At 38.1% G+C, this 25,581-nt stretch overlaps 1 protein-coding gene across 3 annotated transcripts; it reads left to right on the forward strand.

Moving 5' to 3' along the window:
- The first annotated feature begins 958 nt into the window (after positions 1-958).
- KAZALD1 (Kazal type serine peptidase inhibitor domain 1) lies at positions 959-22,591 on the forward strand. Of its 3 annotated transcripts, XM_039361729.1 has the most exons (6): positions 959-1,218; positions 3,188-3,271; positions 9,639-10,251; positions 12,648-12,808; positions 21,358-21,505; positions 22,164-22,591. In XM_039361729.1, exons 3-6 carry the CDS (start codon positions 9,702-9,704, stop codon positions 22,256-22,258), a joined length of 954 nt encoding a protein of 317 aa, XP_039217663.1. In that variant the 5' UTR covers positions 959-1,218; positions 3,188-3,271; positions 9,639-9,701; the 3' UTR covers positions 22,259-22,591. The 3 variants fall into 3 exon arrangements, with proteins under 3 accessions (XP_039217663.1, XP_039217662.1, XP_039217664.1); XM_039361728.1 differs by lacking the exon at positions 3,188-3,271 and having other exon boundaries at positions 961-1,218; XM_039361730.1 differs by lacking the exons at positions 959-1,218; positions 3,188-3,271 and adding an exon at positions 6,497-6,515.
- The last annotated feature ends 2,990 nt before the right edge of the window (positions 22,592-25,581 follow it).

Raw genomic sequence — 25,581 nt, forward strand, 5'->3', positions numbered from 1 at the left:
CTAAGGCATATAAGGAACGGTTGCTGGAATTGGGTATGTCTAATTTAACAAAGAGAAGGACAAGGGGGGACATGATAGCAGTGTTCTAATATCTCAGGGGCTGCCACAAAGAAGAGGGAGTCAAGCTATTCTCCAAAGCACCTGAAGGCAGAACAAGAAGCAATGGATGGAAACTAACCAAAGAGAGAAGAGATGTTTGATGGTATTACAGGTATCGTCGCAGGATGGAAGCAGTTCCTAGTAAGGCCGCCTTTTGCAATTATTATTATTATTGTTGTTGTTGTTGTAAATTTATTATTTTGATTTGATGTTAATCATGGTAACACAGCTGCCTTTATTCTTTTTAGAATCACAAAAATGTATAAAGAGTCAATTGTGGACTTCTCTCTGGTTCTCATATTTCTTAGAGTACAATTTTTGCTTTGTTTTGTGCTGCTTAGGTTAAAAAAAATGGACATAGAACCTAAAGTAGGGCATGCTTATTTTAAAAGTATATTTTTTTAGATGCAGGGTTTTAAACATTAATTTTCCAAAGTCCTTTGCCTTCATAAGATGGATGGTATTTATAAAGGGAGTGTGCAAATGAAGAGAAACTAAGGCAATATTAGAATACTTTTTGGGAATACTAGCACTTTTATCAAGCCATCTAACACTGCTTTATCTTGCTATTATTTCTATAAATATAAGCTTTCCCCCCATAGATCTGGATAGGCACATCAGAAATTTCTGGGTAGTTCTTGCTTTGGCAGTTTAGGCAAACCTATCTCCCAAGATATATATATTTTAGAGATGCTGAGTTCCACTTTATAGTATAGAAATTGGGGGTTCTTTTTCTCCTAGAGGCTATTTCTAAAACCAGCAGTGAGCAAGGTATCTAGTTACAACTGTAGTTGCTCAGTGGAGTTGAGAGAGAGGCTGCTGCTGGGGTTTACTTCTTCTGTCTGTTCAGCATACAAGAAAATTTAGTGGCTAATCAGGCAAGTTTTCATCGTTGTAGATGTGCATATGTTGGGGGAGTTCCATAAACTCTGGGTCCAGGGGATCAGATTTCATTGTGACATCATTGGTCCTTGTTTAAGCAGTGAAACAGAAAACTAATCCTTTGGAAAAGGCGAACACCACCAGCACAACTTAAGCTGAAAGAGATACTTGGAACACTGGAAGCAACCGAGCAGTGGATTTCGAATGAACGATCAGCTTTGCCCTGTCTGACATGAGGTACGTGCCTCCAACTTCCATCAAAGCCTAAAGAGCAGAGTTGTTGCCAGATTTAAACTATGGGATATTTTGGAACTGCTGTGTTTATCTAGATCAGATTCCAGCTATCTAGGTCAGATATAAGTCTTATAATAATGAAGTATGCCTAGGGAATTACATAATGATCTCTTTTTAAATCCAGAAACTTTTCCTTGATGTTCCTTTAGTCAGCTCAGTTCCTTAAGAGTTCCTGAAATGATGTTTCTTTACATTTCTGAAGCATTTGAACTTTTGAAAAAATAAGTATTTCACATTTTCAATTAAATTAGATAAATAATCTTTAGAATCCATTAAGCATAAATGGGATAAACATCTGGATTATGCCAGAGAGTTCTTTTTAGGGGTGAAGCTGTTAGTCTCTGAAGTTCCTATAAAGTATAAGATCCTTTTCTAGTGATTTCATGGATAACTGGACTTTAAAAATTGGATTACTGTAATCAAACTTGAATGAGTAGGTTGAGAATAATGTTGATCAAGAGGTTTGATCAAGAGTCTGTTTGGAATACAGAAAATGTATCCCATTTATTCTGATCTGCACTTAGCTTCATTCTGTGATTTAACTGTGGCAAAAGAACCTTCTTAAACTCTTTTTTTATGCTAAGGAGTTAACTACAGTCCATTATATGGCATGATCAGTCAGTTTCTGTCTTATTACTGATATTGTTCCTTGTTTACCAATACTAGTGACTATCAGTTCTGTGAAGGCTTGGCTGTCAAACCAATTTAGCCCCAATGTTCAGAATTTGTGTAATTCCATGTCATTCACTTTTTAAAAATCCGGACAAAAGAGTGATGGATACCATTAGTGATGCTAATATAATGGAGAAAGGAAGAGATAACTTCCTTACAGGCAGCCTGCCCATGACATAAAAATAGCACAATCAGACACACACTGCCATTACCCAAGGGCTAGATGTTTAAGAACAACACTTAGCTCTCTGATGTAATGCAAGAGGTGTGATTATTGCAGTCTCTGGCAAAACAGTCTTTACGAACTTGAATGAACTAGCTGAGAAAAATGGTGGATCAGGATAATGTTAACACTGGATTTTCCCCAGCATGACTAGTCCCTGTTTGACCTTTCAGCCTTTGTTACAAGGGACTCCTGTGCAATAAACTTGAATGGAAATCCTGGGTATTAACAGTTCTAGCTTTATGGCAGAGAAATAGCACAGACATAAATATTGTACAAGCTTGCATTCTTGGCTAGTTTCAGCAATAGTCCATAACTACCTGCTTAACTGAGAACCAGTTTGGTGTAGTAATTAAAAGCATCAGACTAAAAACTGGGAGATTGTTAATTCTTTAGGCATAAAACTAACTGGGTGACCTTGGGTTATTTCTTGCCCTCAGCTCTAGGAAAAAAGTAGTGGCAAACCACTTCTGAAATTCTTACTGAGAAATCCAGGGGGACTAGTCTAGACATTTGCCAGGAATCAACATGATCCCCTTCCCCCACTTAATAATTACCTTTTTCTGTGTTGTTCTTGCTTTGCATACAGTCCTTGAGATATAACCAACATTTAATTTTGTCAATTAAAGAGTTCTATAATAAATTGTATTGTACTGCATGTCTTTGAGGATTTTTTATATCAACTTATCTAAACCAAAGATCCCAAATTTCAGCACTCTTAGCACAGCTTCCATAAAAAAAGTATTTCTAATATTTCCAGTGTGCAAACTACTGATTACCAATGGAGAATATAAACTGTTCTCTCAAGAAAATTAGTATTAAAATCGTGTGGAAAATATTTAGATAAGCGTTAGGATTAAATCAGATTTAATTCTAAATAGCATTCCAAATTCCAGCAATGAGTACCTGGGATTCTCATTCAATCTCTCTCTCTATCTGTGTGTCTGTCTTTGGGCATGTCTGTCTGTCTCTCTCCTTCCATTCCCCCCCACAACTACCAAATTGGCTGAGCTTTAGGCAAAACACTGACATGAAGATGTCAACAAATAGGCAAATCTAGGACTTCTGCGAAGTTGGAATTTGCGGGTGGATTTATTTTAGGTGAGTTATGCTTAGGTGAAAATGTACAACTATTTTGTGTTATCTTCATCTATAACTTAGTGGAAAATTACACTAATGCTTCTCTACAGTTTGCTGTCAAGACTTGGTAGAGTGATTTCTGAATGCATGGGGAGGGGTACAGAAAAGGGTCTTGAGGTCACTTTCAGTCAGTGGGCCAACTCTTGCCATGGAGGCTAAAACATATAAGGAATGGTTGCTGGAATTGGGTATGTCTAGTTTAACAAAGAGAAAGACGAGGGGGGACATGATAGCAGTGTTCCAATATCTCAGGGGCTGCCACAAAGAAGAGGAGTCAAGCTATTCTCCAAAGCGCCTGAAGGCAGGACAAGGAGCAATGGGTGGAAACTAACCAAAGAGAGAAGCAACCTAGAACTAAGGAGAAACTTCCTGACAGTTAGCACAATTAACCAGTGGAACAACCTGCCTCCAGAAGTGGTGAATGCCCCAACATTGGAAGTTTTTAAGAAGAGACTGGACAGCCATTTGTCCGAAATGGTATAGGGCAGTGATGGCGAACCATTTACAGACCAAGTGCCCAAACTGCAACCCAAAACCCACTTATACATCATCGAGTGCCGGGTGGGCATGGCCCATTGGGTGGGCGTGGCTGTGGCGGTAATGGCAGACTGGGTGGGATTAAAACGTTCAATCAATTGCAACTTTGCGAGATCTTTTTTTTCCCTGCGAGAAATTGATTGATTGATTGAACCTTTTTTTTTTTTGCACATGGCAGCGGAGGGCTAAAGCTTAAAGGTTCTATAAAACTCAGCTGAAGGCCTAGGACTGGGGCGACAGCATGTGTACCCACAGAGAGGGCTCTGCGTGCCACCTGTGGCATGCGTGCCATAGGTTCGCCACCATGGGTATAGGGTTTCCTGCCTGAGCAGGAGGTTGGATTAAATGACCTCCAAGGTCCCTTCCAACTTTACTACTACTACTACTACTACTACTACTACTACTACTACTACTACTATTATTATTATTATTTACAAAACAAGAAAAGAAATCTTTCTCCTTAATTTACAGGAGACCTTGACAGGAAAACTTCATTTTTCATGATTGTTTCTTCAGAAATTGCAGCAATGCTTATGTACCTTTTCTGGATTCTTCACGGATGGTTTCCTGGTCCCTGTAATTAAACCTATTGGTTAGGGCAGTGGGTTGATGTGCACAAGGAGCATTTACTGTATGCTGAGCGGGGATTCCAATAGTTGAAGTCCACACATCTTAAAGTTGCCAAGTTTGAAAAACAATGTTCTACTCTAGACTGACATCCTTGTTATGGAAATATGTTTTGTGATCAGTGAGAAAAAGAGACATGCAGACGGTGCTTAAAACTGACAAAATTTAATTTTAAATTGAAAAGGTTAGGGCAGTGATGGCGAACCTTTTAGAGACCGAGTGCCCCAAAACTGGCCCTACCCCCGCTCCACCGCCTGCCCCGCCCCCACCCCGCCTGCCCTCAGGGTTACTCACCACCTCCAGGGCCCGTTGCAGATTGCCCAGGCAGCCCAGCAGCACCATGGCGGCCACGCCCTCTGCCCACGCCCTGCAGCATCAACTGTGCACGATGAGGCGTGAGGCCAGATTTTTGTCTACGCTGCTTGGCTGTCATGTTCTTGGCTGCGCTGCTCCACATCGGCCATGCTCAGGGGCGACTCTCCTCCAGGGGGGCTGCTGCTGAGGAGGGGGTCATGGGGGAGGCAAGGCTGGGGCAACGGCACGTGTGCCCACAGAGAGGGCTCCAAGTGCTGCCTCTGGCACCTGTGCATAGGTTCGCCACCACTGGGTTAGGGGTTGAAAAATTAAGACTACTGAAAAGGTACTAGATAGACTAATTGATTTTGGTAGAATTATTTCAAAAACAATACAAAACAAAATTTGTATCTCAAATTTTTTTTTTGTATCATTCAAGAATAATCTGGGCCATTGAGGGAAGACTTTAATTCAATTGCTATGTAGGAGATGCTTTAAAAAGATTAAATAAATATTAGGGGCAATCTTCTTAAATTTCTAGATAATGTAAAATAGCTGACCTAAGCACAACTCTTAACTGCACATGTATCCAACTCTGATGTGTGATTTGTCAATTTTTATTTTATGTGTTAACTATCCCTTGTACTATTTTTGCTGACTAATATTATGGTTACTGCAACTGATAAAAATGGAATGTTTTACCATGAAGTAACAAGAATATTTTATAATTATTTGTCAACTTTTATTGTCAACTATTACATGTATCCTTTCCCTTTCAAATATTTCTGAATACTGTACTTGTCTTTTTCCTTGCACTTTCTGTCCAAATAGCTCTGCTAATAATTCCAGCATATGGAGCATGTTATATAGTAGTTCAGGGGAGACTGGGTTTTTGGAATTTCCTCCCTTAGGCTTCTCTCTGTACTTCAAAAGCGTACCCATGGGCTATTTGTTTCTTGCATTCTAGCTCTTCTGACCTTATTTCTCTCATGTAGCTATCGCTTATATTTAAGATCTTGGAAAATTAGCACACTGACAACATTTGTTAGACCAGGGGTAGGCAACCCAAAACACTCAAAGAGCCACTTGGACCCGTTTCCCACCAAAAACAAAACACTGGGAGCCGCAAAACCCTTTTGACATCTAAAATGAAGATAACACTGCATATATCCTTTTTTACCTTTATTATAGGTGTGTGTGTGTGTGTGTATGTATGTGTGTGTGTATGTATATGTGTGTGTGTGTGTGTATATATATATATATATATACACACACACACACATACATACACACACACAGAGGTTAAAAAAAAGGATATATGCAGTGTTATCTTCATTTTAGATGTCAAAAGGGTCTCTCTCTCTCTGTCTCTCTCTCTCCCTCCCTCTCTCTCTATCTGCCCTTGGTCTGCCACTCCTCTTCCCCAACTCTCTTTCTTTCTCTCTCTCTCTTTCCTCTCTCTCTCTCCCTCCCTCTCTCTCTCTCTCCCCCCCTCTCCTATCTGCTGCTCACCTGGCAAGTTTCAAGCTGTTGTCCAACAAGCTCAGGGGTAGACAACCTTGTCTCTTTTATGACTCATGGACTTCAACTCCCAGAATTCCTGAGTCAGCCTAGCTGGGCTAGCTAGCTCTCTCCTGTCCTTCCTGCTTCCTGCAGAGATGCAGCAAAGGGAGGAGCTGCTTCCTGCAGAGACGCAGCAAAGGGAGGAGCTCTGCCCGGTAAGCTTTTCAGCTCCTCAGAGAATACTGTGAGTACACTCTCACACACCCACCCACCCAGAGAGAGAGAGAGAGAGAAGCAGGGAAGCGCAATTGCCTCTGTCTGTCTCTGTCTCTCTCTGCAAAGGCAGAGGAGGCTGGGAGCCACAGGGGAAGGCTCAAAGAGCCGCATGCCGCTCCGGAGCCGCAGGTTGCCGACCTGTGTGCTAGACATTTACAGGAAATCAAGCAGCTCTATCTTCCTTTCCATTAAATTTTGGGGAAATAATTGAGGCTATAGATTGGTGAAATGAGTAATAAATGAGATGAGAGTTAAGAAATTGAAACATGATTCAAGTAAGATGCTGTACTTACTTGCTTTTAGGAACTGACTGATCCAGGAAAGTATGTACAGCTTGTTCTGGATATAGGTGCTCTGTCTCCAAAAACTAATCTGGCTGGTTGAAGGCTTCCTGAATTTGACATTCCTGGATGTTGAGAAGGCCACAACAGGGGTATTTCTCCCCAGCTTAGGCTGGCATGCCAGTTGGAATGAAGGCAGACTTGGCTATAGTTATACAGCAATAACATGTAGCTCGAACTATTACGATACAGTAGAGTCTCACCGGGGCTGTCTTTGTACAGTGCTCAGCTGAGAAACTGTTCAGTTAAAAAAGGAAACAATATTTCAACAAACATTTCCTATGGTGAACATATTATTCTTATACAATTCCAGCTGTATTGAATACTAGTTTGTTTCTGAGGCCAATTCAAGTTGCTAACAGTACAGTCAGTGGGCTGGGACTAAAATATCCAAAAGACAGATTTATTAAACGTGTATCAGTGCTTATGCTCTGGGCAACATCTGGATGGCATTGTATTATTTTTACTGTGAAGTTGCCAACAGCTTTACAATTTCACTAGTTTTGAAGCCTTTTTATTGTTTGTTTGCTTGGTTCCATCTCATCCCCAAATTCTTATATATGCTTTTCTGCGGCTTTAGTTTAATTCAGTGGTTCCCCATCTGTGGGTTGGGACCCCATTTGGGGTCGATCGACCATTTCACGGGGGTCACCAAACAATGCAGTCCATTTTTTTCCCCTTTTCCTTAGCTGTGCTACTCCCTTTTATTCTATTGGCTTTTGAAAGCCAATAGAATAGACTCTCTTGAATAGAGTCTAATTCTATTGGCTTTCAAAAGCCAATAGGAATTGTCCAGGCTGTCTCTGCCCTGCTGAGCCCGCCAAAAGTCCCATTCTGCAAACGGTGCTGCACCAGTTGAGTAGTCCTCGACTTACGACTGGTTGAGTAGTCCTCGACTTACGACCGGTTGGGGGTCATGGCATTAAAAAGGTTGAGAACCACTGGTTTAATTCATCTGTAAGTTACCCACACTGAGGGTAGATAATAAACAGGTTCCCTTTACACAAACTAATAAACTAAATCCAGAGATATTCAAGAAAAAGACATTCTAGGAGTGGTAATATTCAAAAAATTATCATAGAAATATCAGAATTTTGTCAAAGACAACACTGAATTTATGTTGTCTTGAATAACAAATTATACAATATCCTAAACTTATCCTAATGCTTGGAAAAAATATTTCCACTCCTGAAAAGGTATATTTGAAGTCAGGCCTATACATTTAACCTTAAATGACTTAACTCGGTAATTTAATATTATGTAATTGGGCAATGGGAAATAGCAAGGCTGCTTTTCAAAAAAGGCAGTTATATTAAATCTCTGAAGACAATTTAGTACTTCATTAAAAGAGCAACTAATCATAGCAGTAACTGCTTTTCCATTAAGAACACACATCTTGTACCAGTCACATTGCCTAATAAAAAAATTAAAGAACTCCAAATTTTTAAAGAAAAACTGCCCGCCCTATTAAAAAAATGGGACAAATTAATCCAACATGCTGAAGGAGAGAAGCATTTTGTTCCAGGAAAAAAAGACTTGCAAAATATAAATATGCTGGTACAATTAATGTGCAGTTTGAAAACTTTCAAGAAGCCCTTCTATTGCATGTCCTGTGTATGACATTTGTTCTTTATATTATTTTTCCAAATTTATATGTGGATACATATTGTTTTAAATTTAATCGCTTTTTGGTGGCTGATTGAAAAGCATATTTTCATTTGCTTATGGCACAGTCTCACCCTCTGGTTTAGCAATAGCAAAGCTATTAAACTGAATTTGCACAACTCATTGATAGAAAAAAAAAATCTAAGAGCCACCTATTTGCTCATTCTGACATACAAGACAATACAGCTGACTTTTTAAAACCCCATATTAGGAGATCTATAAAAAGTCACCATGTTCAACTCCATACCAGTTGTGTGATTACAATATAAAAAGTTGACTAATAAGTTTTGAACCTGAATGAGGTTCCTTCAAATCATTTAGTGCCACAGATAAAGAGGAGCTATAGGAATTTGACAGCTCCTCACTGATCAGCTGTCATTTAAACAATGAACCTTGAATCCTTTTTACTTACTTGAAGAGATATAAATAAAAGCGTGTTAGTTATATTTTCCGAACAACTTGCTTAGAAGTAATACAATAAAAACTATATTCCTATAGGTAGGTGTGCTTCTGTGTTTAAGTCCTACGAGTTCTGCAATGATTCTGTGCCCTGCTTTAGATTTCCTCACTCGAGTCTCTACCTATGGACCTGTTACTATCAACTTGAATTTAATATGGTACAAGCTAAACAAAATAAAGTAGAACAAAACTATAAATAAAAGAACCAAAATGATCACAGACACTTCTGTGTCTTATGTTCATTGTTCTTATGGTGATATTGGTATGAAACTGGAGCCCTGTGACCCTGCTCAAGAACCTGTTATACCTCTTGGGCATAAATGACAATGCTTTTTGCTGTTGTGTCACCGTCATTTTGCAACAAGCTGGATGGGAGGTGTATCTGTCTCCCTCAGTGGTTGATCTAAAGACTAGAATACTTTCTTGGCAGTATAACTTGCTTGAGAGCTTCTTACATTGAGAAGAGTCAGCCTTTCTTCCTGGTCCAGAAAAATCACAATAAGGGTTTAGATCATCAATGGGAGGCATGGAAAGACTGTTCTGAGAATGTTCCAGTTTAAGTATTCATTTACAGTAACTGACTGGTGAGATAATTGCTGCATCTGAATTTCTTCCCTTTTTTGCAGGCAGTGAAGACTTCATGGTTTTGAAAAGGAGCAAGTAGTGAATGCTATTCTATCACCCTAGGGATGGTGACATGCAAATCTGACAAACGGGTGCCAAGATCCAGTGAGCTAGGGAGAATGTCTCAACCTGCTACCTTAGCTTCTCTACAAGTCACCTTTCTTGTGCTATTTCTCTGCTGGGATGCACTTATTTCGGCACTGCCCATTGGTCCTGATTACTTGCAGCGTGGCTGGCAGAGGCTTCTAGAGGAAGGGGAGAGTTGTGTGGAATGTAGATTGGAAGAATGCCCTGTCCCTCGTGGTTGCCTGGCTGGAGTGGTCCTGGATGCCTGTGATTGTTGTTGGGAATGTGCAAATCTAGAGGGACAGATCTGTGACCTGGACCATACCAACCACTTCTATGGCAAGTGTGGGGATCACTTAGAGTGCCGTCTTGATTCAGAAGACCTGCAACATAGTGAAGTGCCTGAGCCCCAGTGCACTTGTCTGTCTAACCAAGCTCTTTGTGGCTCTGATGGCAAAACGTATACTCAGATCTGCAAATTCCAAGAGGTGTTTAATTCCAACCCTGAGGCTAATCTCACTGTAGCTCATGAAGGACCCTGTGAATCAGGTAAGGTCCATTGTAGGCTCCTCTTCGTCAATTTCTGTGTGAGTCCAGAAAGGACTTATTTTAAATGTTTTGAAAAGAAAATAAATGGGAAGCAATGATTCTAAGCTCTTATATTTTCAAAATGAAAAATGTATGGTGAAGTAAATAATCTGATAGTTTCAAATTGGGTAAAAGAGATTGGTCAAAACAACCTGGTTTCAGTAATTTTGCAGTTCTCAGAAGTGTTTCCCCCCCCCCAAAATCTGCTATCTAGTCCTAACTCTGGTACCAAAGATTGAATAGGGGTTTTCTGCATGTACTGCCATTTATCTACCATCTTTCTCTACAAGGACTGAACATATTTCTTAATAGTACACAATCAGTGTGTATCTATTGTTTCTATGGAGTGTTGCAAGCATAAAGATTTTAAAAAGAATTACCGGTAAATAATTGAAGATAAGGAATCAATGCCAATTGATGAATTCACCCAAGTAAAATAGTCCTCAGCATTAAGATGACAGACCATTACTTTCCAGAGCTAGACAAACCCAAGTAATTGTATATAAAAGTAATTGCTAGAGTTAAGGTAAGTGACAGAGATATTTCATGTATAACAGACATATATTAGGGATATGAAGTATCACCTGGCATACACATTTGTCTACACTGATATATTGTTCCAGGAATTCATAATATAGCAGAACCTGGTCAATCAAACCAGACTAGATGTTGTTCTAGATGTCTACTACTAAAGCAACATTTACATATTACAAATCTCTTCTGTAATAACTGTACAGTAATGACTGCTACAAGCTAAGTTACTTTGTGGCTTAGTATTCCATTTCTTCTCACCAAATATGAAGTTACCAATGATAAAAAATATGTACAAATTCTCCAGAGATACTGAGATGACACTATTACAAACTGGTAATAAACAGGAGTTAGACCTGCAAGTGCTGAAGGAACTGTCTCTAATTTGATCTCCTTATTGCAAGGAAAGGAGATATCCTGAAACAGAAGAATAAACTAGGATTCCATACTGATAGTGGTAATGAAAAACAAATTTAGGCTGGCTGTGGAGAAACAGAAAAGAATGTGGAGAGACAGGATAGTGACACTGGAAGAGTTTCTAATATTTGGTCTAATATGTGGTCTCACAAAGCTACTCATATTATTGAAAAAAACACTGGTAGATTAGAAGCTGCTTTCTAACAAAGCATAAATTATTAATCTAGCCTGGCATCTAATATCTAACTGGCAGGGCATGCTGAGGTAAAAATCTATCTCATTGCTACTGATCTTTGTAAAAAACAGAACAAAACTCTGGAGGTTCCAGAGCTTGAATAAAAGTCATTCTGTATTCAAAGCTTGTGCTCTACCTACCAGCCAGCTACAGTCACTCCCCAGGTATCAAACCTTAAAATAAGAGGAAAAGTGAGTAGCTGGAAAGCTTAAGTCAAATCCAAGCATTTGACAATAAAGCAAGCTGATTAGCAGCTGCCACAAAGCTGTCATGTTTCCCCAGCAACAGGAGGCAGCAGCAACATCCCTAGAAAGCATTTCATTTAAACGACTGCGGCAAAGCACCGGACCACCGTTTAGGGGCCAAGGGCCCTTGTTCACAGATGTGCCATGATGATGCAAATATATCCTTTATAACAGCTGCTGTTGGCCTGGCAAAGCAGCAATATTTAGCTCAATCATAAAAGGGTTTCCGCTGAAAGGAAATTGAGAGTCTAGTGCAATAGTTCATTTATTTATTTTATTTATATGACCATCCATCTCAAACATATGAGTCTAGGCAGTGATCAAAAAGTAAAAGGTAAAATACCATAAAGATAATAAAAAACAAATATAGGAGCTGAGAGTAAATAAAACCACAACATACTTCATCAATATAATAGGCTTAACCACATAGCTTGAGCCCTAGGGTTGGTTATAAGCCAGGTTTTTAAGGCCTTCTTGAAAACTTATAGGGTAGGGACAAGTCTAATCTACAGAGGAAGGATGTTCCAGAGGGCAAGCATTACAATAGAAAAGGCATTCCTCTATGGACCCACCTGATGACTTTCCCTAGTGGATGGGACCTAGAACTAGCCTTTCCTGTTGGACCTCATGAGACAGGTGAGGAGAGACAGTCCTGAAAGTAACCTGGTCCCATGCCCATACCATTATTAAAAGTTTAGATGTTACAGAAAAAATAAAAATAAGACAGGCCTTGACTATAAGCTTACTGTCAAAAGGTGAAAATTATTTAGTCACCATATGATTAAAGGATCTCTTGAAATATGTACTAAATGTAACTTGTAGGAAGCATCATCTCTAAAATAGATCAGAAAAGATAATATCTTCATGGACAAATAATGTAGAGATTCTTGGCTTCTCAGATCTTTTTTTTTTTTTTTTGCCTTTCCTAGAACCCCGTATTATATCTCCTCCTTATGATATCTGGAACACCACTGGGCAGGATGTAATCTTTGGCTGTGAAGTCTTTGCATTTCCCATGGCATCTATTGAATGGAGGAAAGAGGGTCTGGATATGCTGCTTCCTGGAGATGACCCTCACATTTCAGTTCAGGTAACCCTGAAAATCTAGTGTGCTCTCAGATAGTGGTTATTTGTGTGTATGGGCAATAGGGTTTTCCCTTTAACTCTTTGTATATGGTCCTAAAGTGTCACTATTTGTATTTAATTATTTTGTTAGTTTTATTCCCACTTTCCCCCTAGAAGCTCAAGATGGCATATTTAGTATTGACTTCTTTTTTTGTTCCAACAACAACACTGTGGATGAAGTTTGGCTGAGAGAGAGGGACAGATCCAAGTCATCAACTGAGTTTTCATTATTGAGGGTGGGCTTGAACCTGAATCTCCTAAATAAGAACATCAAATTGGCTCTCCAAATTCTTCAGATCTTCTATCCTATACATTGCTTGCTATACATTTACAACTTCTGCTTGCTTAACAAAAGATCAACTTGTTTAACATATGACAGCCAGTTTGTGACATGTGCAGATTTCTTCATATAACCTTGTGTGATTTTATTGTTGTTGTTGTTTTGCTTTGTTTTATTTTTGGTGCTGCTAAAAATACAGTTAACCCATGAACATGTCTCCATTTTTCTTTTGTTTTTCTTACTGCAAGCCTTAATTACTATTCCATTTTTATTGTTTGTTCTCTTATTGGGTACAATTGCACACATTTGTATTAGCAATTGGAAATATTGTGGTGATCTTTGAATGTTCCTAACATGGATCTTCACAGAGGTTAACAAGCTTGGGAAGCCAGCCTAAAACAGAACTTAAAAGGCTGCAAAGTACTTAGTGTTACACTCTTCCATTTAGAGGGTGTGTGAGAAGATCCTAAGAATCATTTCTGGAAACTAAAATTTCTACTATTATATGGAATGTTTGGGTGGGGTAAAAGCATATGTCAAGTCACAGTCTGGTTAGGGGGCTGGGATAGTTCCATATTATTTATGTCAAGGGAAACAGTAGGATAATATTTGCGATAGCATCTATCATTTAGAATAAGAGGTGTTTTTATTTCTAGCATTGTTGCATCAAACTTCAACTACCCCTTTGGCATAAATATAGTCACAGTGGTCCAAGAAAACAGATGTGGAAAATACAACCAGACAAATTAAACTGGAACCAGGAATTGCTTTCCTACAAGAAAAAGCAAAACCAATGGGGAAATCTCCAGAGAGAATGTCTGCTGTTATGAGTTAATTAAAAATAGTCTGGATGTAATGCTAGAGAATATGTTGCATCAGTGGAAGAATAGATATTAAGCAAGATTACCAAGGTCCTAATGCACTGTTTAATTTGTATGCAGTATGGGATTTGGAGACCCTTTTTTAGACAGTGAGATTTTAAGAATGTTATCTTACATACATTTATCTTAAGTGAAGTGTAGGAAAAAGAATGATTGTACAGGCATATGTGCCCTCCAAGCTTTACAAAAGATTTGACTTTCACATACAAATAGTTCCACCCTATCATTATGTATTTATCATTGTCCTCATGCAATTTTTTTTTTGCATAATTGCTTTTCTTGCATGTATATAAATCTTCACACTTGCAATTGTTCATACGAAGTTTCCTCACTTAGAGATGTTAATCCAACAGATAGTTGGAGAAGGTAAAGATGTATGAGCTATGTCAAGGGACAGTGTGACTTGGAGCTGTTATGTGAGGGTAAAGATTGTTTTGCTAACAGTGGTGAAGTAATTAAAATGTTGGATGCTGATCAACGTTCTCTCTCCTGTGTTTCTGTAAGGCAGATATTCTAAAATCCCTTTAGTTGAGTGCATGTGTCCATTTGAACTGGAGACTAAAACAATGCAACATACTAGCATCTTTTATAGGGATCTCCATAAAAAATATGCCATGGAATATGCCATGCCAATACTGAAGCAGAATGGTTGGGTTTTATGTCAGGCTGTTACTTTATGAGATGAAATATCTTATTAGCCACATAATAGCCAGTTTTTGTATAGCTGCAATGAAAAAAGGCTGATCATGCTATTTTATTGATTCATGTATAAATGTTAAATCTGACTCATTCAGCAAGTCAAAGAGTTTGACTTTTGCTAACAGGAGTTTGCTGGCAGAGTTTGGCAGAAGAGTTTTTAATAAATTTTCTCTGGAAGCTGAAAATTTGTAGTTAAGGTAACATGAGAACCGGAAAAAGGTGAAAATACAAGCCTTTCTTCTAGTGCTGACTCCCCCCCCAACACCCTGGCAAAGATGAGTGGATAGAAACCTGTAGTTATAACCTGGAGTGCGTGTGGTATTTTTGTGTACCTATTTGAGAGAATCGTAACCTATATTCAGAGAAGGTCCAAACTTGTGTACTTCTTGAGGAAAAAGTGAAGATTGGAGCAATAAGGAGGCACTTCAGCTGATGAGAAAGAATTTATCAGATCATAGTAAAGAGACACTACAATGGAAACTGATAGTAGAATCCACCCTCTATAAGGAAGAAACTCAAATGAAAAAGCTGTCATGGCATGATTTCACGATTCCTCCTCTGGTCCAGCCCCTGCCAAAACATCACACATTTTAGAATCTGTTTCAATTTTGCAGTGCTATTAGATAATTAAATGGCTATTCCAAGGCAGTTTTTTTAATCTGTCAATTGATTATGCAACATCCTTGTTTTTGGGTGCAGTTCATTGCTCTGACCTGACAGTGAAAGGAAAAATCTGGATATAGGCATTCACACACAGACATGGATTCCATGTATCCTGTTTACAGAGAAGACTAAGAATGAAGACAGTATGTGGGCAACTTCCACACTTTCTCATTTAGGTTTTAAAAGAAGAAAGAGAACGTATACTGCTGCTAGTTCCATCTGTAAATAATTTAGATTATTTTCCACTATGGAAAGAACAGCAACATAGATTGGTATTTTACATCAGTCTGAAATGTCTAGCACATGCTCAAGTGCAAAATACATATGCATGTTATGTGCAAATAGAATTAAATGCATGCTTCTTTGAAAAATTAAGTTCCATATGCATTATGTACTGTATGTGTAATCACACACCCACAATGTGCTTTGGAATCAGGCTAAAGAAAGAGTCAAAAATAGGATGGAATCCAGCACTTTCCAAATATATATAGTGATGGGATGAGCTGTTTTCCCTAACTAGTGGGAATACAAAAAGAGAAAGGGCTGAAAACTGTAAGAAGACAAATTTCAAAGTCAGTGTTAAATATATGACCATGAATTTAATAGTTAAACGTATTTTTCTATTGTAGTGCTCGCCCTTCATACCAATCTGCCTCTGAGATTCAGATGGTCCCAAATCACTTAGCTTGGAGGAAAACTTTAAAAACGTGGCTTTTACTCCAAGGTTAATCTAAAATGATAGATGAATCCATCTTCTGGGAGGTGGAGTATGTATGATAGGTGTAATATGTTATCTGATGTGTTGGTAATCAATTTCATTTCTTTTGTTGATATAAGGTGTTTTTTTATTTGCAATATGATTGGGAATTTTTATTTGATGTATACTACATAGAGTTAGGTGGCTATACAAATTTTCAAAATACTGTGTAGTATGATGATGGAGACTTTCTCAGATAAAATGCTCAGCATCATTGTCCTGCCAAAAGACTGATCACATGTTTGATATTCTAGGTTTGCAGCTTTTTGAACTCAGAAAAATGCCAAATGTATTTTTTTTTTTTTTTTGAGATATACTGATTAAAAGCATGCATTTGCACAAATGAGTAGATGTGATTGTGTAAAACAATATGATTCAGGGAGCTGTGATGAAGCCAACACTTAAACCTAGATGAGTTATCCCAAAGGTGCTTTTTTCAGGAGGCAACTGGACTTTCTTGTTTTTCTTTTTTGAAGATGTTTTGCTTCTCATCCAAGAAGCTTCTTCAGCTCTGACTGAATGGTAGGGAATGCAGAATTTATATCATTGTCTGCAAGGAATATAATTCCTGTGATTCCCCACCATCCAGTCAGAGCTGAAGAAGCTTCTTGGATGAGAAGTGAAAAGAAAGAAAACAAGAAAGTCCAGTTATCTCGTGGAAAAAAGGACCTTTGGGACAACCATGACCTGGATGAGTTATATTTTAGAATATTAAGCAATGAACTATTTATGTTACATGTGGATTATATAGCTTTCTGTGAAAATTCACAGATACATGATTCCTTTTTCATGTGTAACAAAAGAATAACATAAACAAGCATAATGTTACAAAGAAACAAAAGAAGATGAACCAAAAAAATAAAGCATGGGAAAAGTAAAGGAAAACATTTAATTTATTTTAAAGTTAAATTATGTTTAAATTCAAAATTGAAGTTATATGAATTTAGATATGGGAAACTTGCAAGTAATTTGTATTTATTACTTTGTCTTTTGGCACGTATGTGTCACTCCAGTTCAGAAACTCTGAGTGGTTTATAACAACCAAATACAAAGTAGGATAAAAGCAATAGAAAGAAACACAATACAGCTCATAACATCCAGCCCAGAGGATCTGCAAATTGGACATTCTTTCATCAAACTGCTTCAGAAGGAGAGTCTTGAAATATCTTCATAGCTAATGAAGAGGGAGTGGCCTAATATCTGATGTAGGCTGTTCTAGAAGAGGGGGCTATCACTGAAAACTTTTGACAAAGTGGTTTCTGCATTGGTGGAGGGATTCTCAGCAAGCCTTTGCTTGTGATCTCATCAGTTGAGCAAATTCAACCCAGAGTAGGGGGTTTCACAAATATCCAGATCCTAAGCCAAATGGAGTTAATTCAGCAAAATACTTTTTAAATATACTGGATCCCTCAGAAGATGTATAGTAAAGATTGTTTTTAATTTCTGTATGTTTTGATGATATTATAGCTATATGGATGCAGGAAGGCAGAGCTTTGCCTTCCGCACCTGATTTTGCCCTCCTGGGGGCCCTAAAAGGGCCTAAAGTTGCCCCAAGAGGCGATGAATAAGGAGGGGTGCCTCATTGATCATGGAGAGACAGCAATCTTTCCGTTTGATCTGAGGAAAGCCCTCCAAACCAGCAGGGGAAATACTGGTTGCAGCTTTGTGGCCAGCCTCCAGCTACTGACAGCTGAAGAAACAAAGCACTAATTAGCAGTTCGTAAACAGCGTGTTTGGAATTGGGTGAGAATATTGATCCTTTCTTTACTATTTTTAACTGAATTTCCTGGAAAAGGCTCCCAAGAAGCCAAAAACCTCCGAATGTGAGAAGGAAGGGGACTGTAGCCCCACCCTTCCAGAGAAATTGAAGTGGCATTTAAATTTTTTTTATGGGGGACAGAAATATATAATACTGAAGTGGAAACAATATAAAGCTACAGCTTTGACAAATTTGAAAACTGAAATAACTGTCAAAATTTTCTCTTTGAAAAAATATTAGGGTGAAATATAAGAAATCAACCTTCTGTTTTGAGAGTGGAAAATGGATATAGAATGACATCAAGTGATGGATTAGAGCAGACATGTCAAACACAAGGCCCAGGGGCCAGATGCGGCCCGCAAAGTGGTTTCATGTGGCCGGCGAAGCCATCCTGGAAACAGTGAGGGAATGGCCCCTGCTGCATTGGCTCAGGCCAGCTGGGGGCCAATGTACAATTTTGTGGTGGCCATCTTGGCACTTGCCCCAGTGGATCATGCCTTGGCACTTGCCCCATTCCCATCCCCTTCTGCCAGAGACCCTCAGATCTGTCCCACTCCTGCCCAGGCCCCCATAGGCACCCTTGATGCGAATGATGTAGAACTGACCACACCCACCCAGTAGGCCACACCCACTCCATCAACAACCATCCAGTAGGCTGCACCCACTCTGGCCACACCCACCCAGCCCCCCCAGGGCAACTGCAATGCTGATGCAGCCCTCAATGAAATTGAGTTTGATACCCCTGGATTAGAGAATAGCACTACAACTGAAAGGACTGATGCTGACCTGGTAAGAAGCTTAGAAACAGAAAATAACCTTGCTTCTTGGCTGCTTGGTGACTCCTAGCTTAACAGAGAACAGCTGGCAACAGAGCAAAATATTTTGACATACTTATCACCCTGACCTTCGTGGACTATAAATACCTACTGATCTATGACTTTTAATCTCAAGAACTATTTGAAGAAAAAGAAAAATTTGATTTTTGGCTACGTTAGGCTGGGAGAGAGCTTTGGATTGTTTTTAGGGTTGTTGAATATTTTGAACACTTTGAATACTATGGATTGCAACCTGGCCTGACTGATAATTTTTGGACGCCGGAGCAGAAGGACTATTACAAAACATTGCTTTTAGTGCTGGACTCATATCTTGGAACCTATTGGATTATAAAGGCTATATATAAAAACTAGATGAAACTTTTATCTATTGTTATCAGGATTGGTGATATTAGATAAGACTTGTATTTGGAGATCACAACAGTTCTGACAGGCTATCTGGAGGGGGGAAACAAAAAGGAGGCCTCATACCCAGCCAAAAGTGGTGGGAAAACATACTCAACACCTCCATTTGAAGCCCCCAGCCAGGTTTATCAAGGATCTGCAGGAGTGATGCCTCAAGAAAAAACAAACACTTTTCAGAAGGAGATATATTCTATGCTACAATTAATTCACCAGACAATTGTTTCACATAAAGAAGACACAAGAAGAAATTGTGATGAGATTAAAAACAATTTAGTTAACATAAATGAGTAAATTTCTTATTTAAATCTATTACTAGAAAGTTCCCAGACAATGACTGCAAAGTATGAAAAACAACCCCAAAAATAGAAGATGAATCAGAGGAAATTGATCCGGAAGACATAAAAGAAAGGAAATACAAACTGCCACAGACAAATTGCTTACTGGTGTACACCGCTTAGAGAGTGCTTGCACTTAAAGCGGTATATAAGTCTCATAAATAAATTAATAAATAAATAACCATGAAAATGGAAAAGATACTTTACCTCCTAGGTCTGCAAAATACACTTGAGGACAAGAAAGAAGATTTTAAAAAATGGACTATAGAGCTGTTTGGGGAAATGCAAGAAATTGGAAGACAAAAAATGAAAAGAGAAGCTGAGGGAGAAGGAAAGTGGGAGTTGCTTAAGGAATATAAATGGGTGGAATTCCCCCTCAGAATTACCTTACATAAATTGTCCTTCTCATTCCAAGTAACTTTCACAAAAATAGAGGAAAAATTCTTTGACGATTTAATTGCCTTGGTCTGGAAAGCTATTTGGCAAAGGAAGAAAGCTAGAGTTAGACTTAAAAAACAGAAGATTTGATTTATCAGAGGTGACATTATATGATTAAACATGTGTTTGAATAAGATTAAAAGAATGGGTAACCCTTGGATATAATTAGACTTTTATAATAAGAAAGATATGATTTATAATTAGAATAGCACTTTTTTATATGGGAAATATGAAAATATGAGGATGGCTTATATAAATGAAACTCTTAGCTATATAAATGTAACTAATCTTGAGAAAACTATAACTGACAAAGATATTCTGAATATTGATGGGAAATTAAACTTAAATAAGAATATGAAAAACAGAATATTGATTTAATAAGGAGATTTTAATTGCAAATACATTTGAAATATAAATTGGTTAGAAAAGAGGTTATAAACTGATATTGTTATTTGTATAATACTAGAAAATATGATGAGGATGTTTATATTAAATTTTGTATGTATTAATAATAGCAAGAATTGTATTTGCATTGTATTGGGAAAATGAAAACAATCTGGGAAGAAAGAAGGATCAAGGGAAAAACACTGGCTTGTGCTGATTGATATTGAAGAAGTTAATGTTAAATATGTGAACCTAGACAACACATTGTTTACTAAGCACTAAAAATTATAATTGTTAAAAATCAATAAAATATTTTTTTTAAAAAGGAAGTATGTTTTGGACCTGCTCTACAGTATCCCTGGTTGCTTTAATGTTTAGAGTGCTCAGAAAGGAAATGAGTCAAAGATGTTGAATATGAATTACTGTACATTCTGAAAAAAAATGAGGAGTTTGGATTTATCATGCACGGGCAGTGGTTAAGAGTAGTGAACAATTCTAGTGCAGGGGAGGCAACTTTGGCTCTTTTATGACTCGTGGACTTGAACTCCCAGAATTCCTGAGCCAGCCATGCTGAGGGGAAAGGGAGAATTTCCAAGCTGAGCCATGCTGGCTCAGGAATTCTGGGAGTTGAAGTCCACGAGTCATAAAAGAGCCAAGGCTGCCTACCCCTGTTCTAGTGTATTGAACTTAAAATCCAAGATAGAAGATATCCCTATATTTTCTACTGACTGTGGGTAAATGAATCAATATGATTTTGCATAGTGAAGTTTTAAGTTGTTTGAAAATTGACACCATCTGATATTTACTGTAATTATTCTATTATGTGTTTATTAAGGTAAAGATCTTCTACACCAAAGCCAATGCAGAGTAGTTGTAGCCATTTTATCTATGGAAGTCAGTGGGTGACTTAAGCTTAGTTTCTCTCAGGCAAACCTACCTGTCAAAATTGTGTTACAGTCATGGAGAAAAATGGCAGGAGAGTCATAAATAAATCCCAGAGTAAAGTTTTTAAAAAGGTTTTTATCCAATGGAAATATTTATAGAGAGAGATTTAAATGGTCTTATTTTAATTGGCTATAGTTTAGGGGAGGTCCTCAGAAGTATGAGGTAACCAGCTGGCTTCAAATCCAAGCTGTGCGGTTGACTGATGAAGGAAGGTATCATTGCTATGCAAGGAACAGTGTTGGACAAGTGGCAGCTCCTGCCAGCCTTATGGTACTCACTCCTGGTAAGTAAAAACTAGCCTTAAATCATTTCTTTAGCCAACTTATTTGTCTCAATAGTTGGTTAGTACCCACATGTTTCTTCTATGTATATTCAGGAAGCTGCTAATGTCTACCTAGCCATTATTTCTTATCTTATATATCTTTCCAAATCTGAAAATTTGGAAATCTTTCTCTAATTTCCCAAGTAAATTATTTATTTTTGTGCTCCATAAAATGCTGCTGATATATTAAAAAATATAAATAGTGTTTTGTAAAGAAATGGAATTATGTTTCTTCTTTGCATTTCAAACAGTACTTTGTAAATGCATGGCATTGCCATCAAAATAGTAGCCTTTGTCCCATTGTTAGCAAAAGGATAGATGACTTCCTCCAGATGTTTTGGAGTTCAGCTGCTATCAGATTCTGCTAGCGTGGTCACTGCAAATTATCTGAAACATCTGCAGTCAATATGCTAATTACCTGACAAATTGTTTAACAGTTACAACTATGCTGATAGATTGTAAAATTCACAGACAGCACCCATTATCCAGTTAAAATGATTTATTATACATTATTTTTTGGAAATGTAATTATTTTAGTCAACTATTCTTAGCAGTAGATAAAGAAGGACAGTAACTCATTTCAGATGGTAACCGTATGCTTTGTGTCCTATATTTGCAGATCAACTGAATTCAACTTCATTGGCTCTACTCAAAGGGACCAACCTGGGATCAAATGATGACTGGGAGAGTGATGAATCATATGATTATTACTGAAAAGGACATACTGTATATAGAATAGCACTCAGAATGCAGGGTCATGTGTATTCTTTCCCATTTGAACATTTATTTCATCATCAACTGGTGCCCCAGTTCCAGAGAATAATAATTAATATGGAAACTTTAAGGTGATTTTAAGGAAGCCAAAGGAAATTTTTCTATGGAGAACTTTAGTACAATATAAGTTAATTCTGGGTAGACAAAATCAATATACTTAATCGTATGACCTATCCCTGGATGACAAGTACATCAAAGCAGGTAGAAGAGAAGAAGTATTTGTATTTAACTAATGCAAATCAAATGGACATTAAAAAGGATTTTGATTAGCTTCTGGGAGTGTATAATTTCATTGATTTGATGCATCACATTCACAATTGTTCCTTTTCTAATTGCTCAGATATTAGACAACACTGATGACTATAATTCAAGTAGCAGAGATCGTGGAGAAAAAAAGAAGCCTCTTTTTTTTAATGGGAAGCCTAAGAGCCAAGCCTAAGAACTAAAATCTCTAGCAAAATTTAACTAATTGTTTGGTACACTCAAGAATTTAGAGGAAAGATTTAGATCAACCGAGAAGGAAACTGCTCAACAAGTTTGGGAACAACTTTTAAAAGGGAAACCAGATTTCAAAGTGTGCCAAAATACATACTGTATATAAACTGGATGATAGGTGCAGTATATTATTTGGCGAGGCCTATGTTGTCACCACTTTGGGTTTCCTCGTTGCAGAAAGAAGAATGAATGTTAATTAAAAAGTGCTGATCAAAGAGACCACAACCGAAGTCCTCCAAAAATAGTAATACTGGTCAGTGTCTCTGTTGTGAATTTAACTATTCTTCAGCTTCAGTGCTAACTGGAATATGCTACTTTTTTTTTTTCCATACACACCATGTATGAAAAAAAATTGTCTCAAGGGTTTGTTTCAGATCTGAAATCTGGAAAGACATCCAGAAAAACCTAAAATGAAATGAGCATGAATGATTCCATTTCGATTAGGACCTAAATATATCTGATCATGATAAGCCACACAAAGCTATAAATGGTGAAACAGTGAATGTATTTGAATATTGGAATTTAAGGTATGACAACTGCATTGATCTGTTCAGCTATCAAAATAAATAGGTGATGTTGAGCTAATTATTCTGTCTAACCTATCTTATTTTTTGTATTGCTGGCAGAATTAAAACAGGCAGGGTATATGGGCAACCAGTCACCTTGACTTAAGATTATATATTACGTATAATGGCTAAAATACATAAAAATAATAACTAATGAGTGCTCAACAAAACAGCACTTTTGGATGTTCAGCTTGGTCTCTCTCTATCCTACTCAAAAAGTCCTGTTCCATCAGTTCTGGATGCTTTTTCCCCCATGCTGTTTTTTCTATCTTTATTCATGTAAAAATGTATGAACTCACCTAATTCACAAAACCAAAGACAGTTTACAAACAATAAATAATAGCTACAAATAATAAACTAAAAGCATCCTATCATGATTCTGACCCAAGTATGCTGAAAAATAGAAAGGTCTTAAATGCCTTCTTATGGGCTGCAAACTTAGGAGCTCCATAGACATTAGAAGTCAAGGTAGTCCAAATTATGGGGGCAGCCACCAAAAGGATGTTCACACACACACACACACACACACACACACACACACACACACACCAATATCTTCATATCATATGGGAAAGAGACTCTTAGCATCTCCTCCTGAAAACATGCATGGGACAGGTCTTTGGGGGAAGATAATCCTCTAAGTACTCAGTGGCCAAGCCATGTAGGGCTTTGTTGAATGCAGAAGCAAACTGGTAACCAATGCAGTCCCCTTTATGGATTACTGCCTTGTCGTGGCGAAGGGGCTTGCGTAACTCAATGAAGCTATAAGCTATGCCGTGCAGGGCCACCCAAGACGGACAGGTTATAGCAGAGAGTTCTGACAAAATGTGATCCACTGGAGAAGGAAATGGCAAACCACTCCAGTATCTTTGCCATGAAAACCCCATGGACAATACTAAAAGGAAAAAAGATATGACGCTGGAAGATGAGCCCCTCAGGTCGGAAGGTGTCCAATATGCTACTGGGGAAGAGCAGAGGGCTAGTACTAGTAGCGCCAGAAAGAATGGAGCGACTGGGCCAAAGCTGAAAGGACGCTCAGCTGTGGATATATCTGGTGGTGAAAGGAAAGTCCGATGCTGTAAAGATTTTTTCTCCATAGGAACCTGGAATGTAAGATCCATGAATCAAGGCAAGCTAGACGTAGTCAAAAAAGAGATGACAAGACTGAACATCGACATCTTAGGAATCATCGAACTAAAATGGACAGGAATGGGTGAATTTAACTCAGATGACCATCAGGTATACTACTGTGGGCAAGAATCCCTCAGAAGAAATGGAGTAGCCTTCATAGTCAATAAAAGAATAGGAAAAGCAATACTGGGATACAATCCTCAAAATGACAGAATGATCTCTATTCGAATCCAAGGCAAACCATTCAATATCACAGTAGTCCAAATCTATGCACCAACCACTGGTGCTGAAGAGGATGAAAGTGACCGGTTCTATGAAGCCCTACAGCACCTTATAGAATTAACACCAAAAATGATGTCCTTATCATCATGGGGGATTGGAATGCTAAGGTAGGAAGCCAAAAGATAACCGGAATAACGGGCAAGTTTGGACTTGGAGTACAAAATGAAGCAGGGCACAGGCTGATAGAATTTTGTCAAGAGAATACGATGGTCATAACAAACACTCTTTTCCAACAACCCAAGAGATGGCTCTACACATTGACATCACCAGACGGTCAACATAGAAATCAGATTGACTATGTGCTCTGCAGCCAAAGATGGAGAAGCTCTATACAGTCAGTAAAAACAAGACCAGGAGCTGACTGTGGCTCAGATCATGAGCTTCTCGTTGCAAAATTTAGGCTTAAATTGAAAAAAGTAGGGAAAGCACTAGGCCACTCAGGTATGAACTAAATCATATTCCTGATGAATATACAGTAGAGGTGACAAATAGATTTAAGGAATTAGATCTGATAGACAGAGTGCCTGAAGAACTATGGATGGAAGTTCGCAACATTGTACAAGAGGTAGCAACTAAAACCATCCCAAAGAAAAAGAAATGCAAGAAAGCAAAATGGCTGTCTGAGGAAGCTTTGCAAATAGCGGAGGAAAGAAGGGAAGCAAAAGGCAAAGGAGAAAGAGAAAGATACACCAAATTGAATGCAGAATTCCAGAGAGTAGCTAGAAGAGATAAGAATGCCTTCTTAAATGAACAGTGCAAAGAAATAGAAGAAAACAACAGAATAGGGAG

This window comes from Crotalus tigris, unplaced genomic scaffold (genome assembly GCF_016545835.1).
Source record: "Crotalus tigris isolate CLP2741 ecotype Arizona unplaced genomic scaffold, ASM1654583v1 scf7180000019328.220996217465:2438092, whole genome shotgun sequence".
Taxonomy (NCBI): Eukaryota; Metazoa; Chordata; class Lepidosauria; order Squamata; family Viperidae; genus Crotalus; species Crotalus tigris.